The 4003-nt window shown below is 64.3% G+C and overlaps 1 protein-coding gene across 1 annotated transcript; it reads right to left on the reverse strand.

Annotated features, from left to right (window-relative positions):
- Positions 1-1450: 1450 nt before the first annotated feature.
- Positions 1451-2829, reverse strand: P2RY8 (P2Y receptor family member 8). The gene is given in 2 exon segments (XM_084907378.1): positions 1451-1658; positions 1660-2829. Coding segments are annotated over 2 exon segments (1110 nt in total). The 5' UTR covers positions 2701-2829; the 3' UTR covers positions 1451-1589.
- Between the last annotated feature and the right edge of the window lie 1174 nt (positions 2830-4003).

A 4003-nucleotide genomic window follows, 5' to 3' on the forward strand; every position in this document is an offset into this window, starting at 1 on the left:
GGGCGCATAACGGTCCCGGAACCAACCCCAACTGGAGCAGAAGGCGTGGTTCCGACCCGCAAGCGTCCAGGAAGGGACCCGATTAGGAGAAGGACGCGTGGTTCCGATGGACAGGGGCCAGGAGAGGCCGGACCTGGAGCGGGAGGCGTGGTTCCGTCTGGCAGGAGGCGTGGTTCGGGCGCATAACGGTCCCGGAACCAACCCCAACTGGAGGAGAAGTCGTGGTTCCAACACGCGGAGGCGTAGTTCCGACGCCAGGGGTCCTGGTTCTGATGCGCAAGGGTCCAGGAACCAACCGGATGTGGGCTGGAGGCCTGGTTCCGATGGACAGGGGCCCAGGAGAGGCGGACCTGAAGCGGAGGCGTGGTTCGGGCGAGTAACGGTCCAGGAACCAACCGGATGTGGAGCAGAAGGCGTGGTTCCGATGGACAGGGGCCCAGGAAGAGCCCGAACCTGGAGCGGGAGGTGTGGTTCCGTCTGGCAGGAGGCGTGGTTTGGGCGCATAACGGTCCCGGAACCAACCCCAAGTGGAGCAGAAGGCCTGGTTCCAACGCGCAAGGGTCCAGGAAGGGACCGGATCTGGACCAGGAGGCGTGGTTCCGATGGACAGGGGCCCAGGAAGGGACCCGGATGTGGAGAGGGAGGCGTGGTTCCGTCTGGCAGGAGACGTGGCTCGGGCGTATAACGGTCCAGGAACCAACCCCAAGTGGAGCAGAAGGCGTGGTTCCGACCCGCAAGCGTCCAGGAAGGGACCCGATTAGGAGAAGGAGGCGTGGTTCCGATGGACAGAGATCCAGGAGAGGCCGGACCTGGAGCGGGAGGCGTGGTTCCGTCTGGCAGGAGGCGTGGTTCGGGCGCGTAACGGTCCAGGAACCAACCGGATGTGGAGCAGAAGGCGTGGTTCCGACGCGCAGGGGTCCAGGAAGGGACTAGATTTGGATCAGGAGACGTGGTGGTTCCGACGCGTAACGGTCCAGAAACCAACCCCAAGTGGAGCCGAAGGGCCTGGTTCCAACGCGCGGGGGCGTGGCTCCGACTCCAGGGGTCTGGGAAGCGCCGGGATTTGGACCTGAAGGCCTGGTTCCGACGCCCAGGGCTCCAGGAACCGCCCTCATTTGGCACCAGACGCGCCGCTCCAATGCGTAAAAGCGCGCGCGACCTTTCCATCTCCTTTTCTCGCCCGCCTCCTGCTGTGTCCGCGGGGTGTCCGTGTCCAAAGGGCACCAGGAGGCGTGGCTCAGGCGCGTAGGGGTCCAGGAACCAACCCGATGTGGAGCAGGAGGCGTGGTTCCGACGCGCAAGGGCTCAAGAAGCGCCCTGATTTGGACAGGTGGCCTGGTTCCGACTCCAGGAGTCTGGGAAGCGCCGGGATTTGGACCTGGAGGCCTGGTTCCGACTCGCAGGGGTCCAGGAAGGAGCCCAATTTGGAGCAGAAGGCCTGGTTCCAACGCGCAAGGGTCCAGGAACTGCCCTGATTTGGCACCAGACGCGCCGCTCCAACGCGTAAAGACGCACGACCTTTCCATCTCTTTTCTCGCCCGCTTCCATGCCGCCGTGTCCGCGCGGGGTGTCAGTCTCCCAAAAGGGGATCAGAACACGCTCTCCTGTCTCTCCAGAAACGGCCTCCGGGCCGCCGCCTCCAGCCCTTCCGCGAGGCCGGCTGGACACGGACGGCGCGGACAGCGTGCGCCCGGAGCGCGCGCTCTCCCGGCGGCTGTGGCTGTTGCGCGCGTCCTGGACCGGCAGAGGCGACTGTGGGGAGACTGGGGACCCCCCTAAATAGCCTCGCAGGCGCATCTGGAACTCGCGGGAGGCGAAATAGTACACAAACGGATCCAGACAGTTGTGCAGGCAGCTCAGGCAGAGGGTCAGCTTGTACACGTGGTACAGGCTCCTGCCCAGGAACAGGCGCCCCACCATGTGCGCCAGGAGCACAAAATTGTTGGGCGCGAAGCAGGTGACGAAGGAGACAAGCACCACGGCGGCCAGGCTGACAGCGCGCCGCCGCTGGCCCGCCCCGTGCGTCCCCGAGGGCGCGCGCAACAGGCACGCGATGGTGGCCGCGTAGCAGGCCACGGTGACCAGGAACGGCACCAGGAACAGCGCCACGAAGAGCGTGAAGAGGAACACGGCCCACATGGCCACGCTGGGCAGCATCGAGGCCTGCAGGACGTCGAAGCAGGTCACGATGCCCAAGTCCCGGACCGGATAGGTGAGGTCGGTGCGCGCCAGCGGGGAGAGCGCGGCCAGGAGCGCGCCCCAAGCCAGGGCGCACGCGGCCACGGCGTAGCGGCGCCGGCGCCAGCGCGCGGACGCCAGCGGGTACACGACGCCCAGGTAACGGTCCACGCTGATGCAGGTGATGGTGAGGATGGAGGAGTACATGTTCGCGTAAAAGACGAGCGTCACGGCGGTGCAGAAGCCGGATCCGAACACCCAGTGGTGCCCGTTGCAGTGGTAGTGGATCTGGAACGGGAGCGCGCTCGCCAGCGCCAGGTCGGTGAGGCTGAGGTTGATCATGAAGATGAGGGACGGGGAGCGGGGTCCGAGGTGCCGGCACAGGATCCAGAGGGACAGGCCGTTCCCGGGGATGCTCACCAGCGCCACCAGGGAGTAGACCACGGGGAGGGCCACGGCGATGGCCGGGTTGCGCAGCATCTGGAGGGTCGCGTTGTCCGGGCGCGTCATGTTGATGTCCATCGTGGCTGGCTGAGGGCACGCGGGCGGGGGCCCTCTTGGCGAGGCGCGCGCTCTGGGGGCCGATCTGAAAGGAAAAGGATACAGGAGTGACGGTGAACGTGGAACCAGGAGGAAATGGTTCGATTTCCCGGCCCCGCGGGTACCCCTGGCGAGGGCGCACAATCCTGGCTGGCGAGGGCGCGCGGGTACCCCCTTGGCGAGGGCGCGCTCTGTGAGGCTCAGTGGATAGAGCGTGGACCCAGGAACTAGGAGGAAAGGGTTCGATTTCCCGGCCCCGCGGGTACCCCTGGCGAGGGCGCGCGCAGGGGGCACAAGCGGGCGGGGACCCCTTGGCGAGGGCGCGCAACCCTGGCTGGAGAGGGCGCGCAATCCTGGCTAGGGCACGCGTTCTGTGGGCGATCTGAAAGGAAAAGGGTACAGGAATAAGAGGCGGCTCAGCGGATAGAAGAACCAGGAGAAAAGGGTTCGATTCCTGGGCCCCCGCGGGTACCCCTGGCGAGGGCGCACAATCCTGGCTGGCTAGGGCGCACGGGTACCCCCCTGGCGAGGGCGCGCGGGTACTCCCTGGCGAGGGCGCGCTCTGTGCGGCTCAGTGGATAGAGCGTGGACCCAGGAACCAGGAGGAAAAGGTTTGATTCCCGGGCCCCCGCGGGTCCCCCTGGCGAGGGCGCGCGCTCTGTGGGGCGATCTGAAAGGGAGAGGGTACAGGAGTGAGGGGTTCAGTGTGGTCGAACGTGGAACCAGGAGGGAAGGGTTAGGTCCCCGGGCAAGGGTGGTGAGCTCCATCCCCAGTAGGGAACGTGCAGGAGGCAGCTGATCCATTACCCTCTCTCATCATGGATGTTTCTCTCTCTCTCTCTCTCTCTCTCTCTCTCTCTCTCTCTCTCTCTCTCTCTCTTTCTCTCTGAAATCAATAAAAAATATCCATTTTTTTAAAAAAAGAGAAGTGAGCCAAAACCGGTGTGGCTCAGTGGATAGAGCGTCGGCTTGGGGACTGAGGGGTCCCGGGTTCGATTCCCGGCCAAGGGCATGGACCTTGGTTGCGGGCATATCCCCAGTAGGGGGTGTGCAAGAGGCAGCTGATCGATGATTCTCTTTCATCATCGATGTTTCTAACTCTCTCTCTCTCTCTCCCTTCCTCTCTGCACAAAATCAATAAAAAAAATATATATATATATATATTTTTTTTTTGCCAAAACCGGTGTGGCTCAGTGGACAGAGCGCCGGCCTGCGGACGGAAGGGTCCCGGGTTCGATTCTAGTCAAGGGCATGGGCCTTGGCTGAGGGCACATCCCCAGTGGGG

Source organism: Pipistrellus hanaki (assembly GCF_964339955.1).
Source record: "Pipistrellus hanaki genome assembly, contig: scaffold_72, whole genome shotgun sequence".
Lineage (NCBI taxonomy): Eukaryota > Metazoa > Chordata > Mammalia > Chiroptera > Vespertilionidae > Pipistrellus > Pipistrellus hanaki.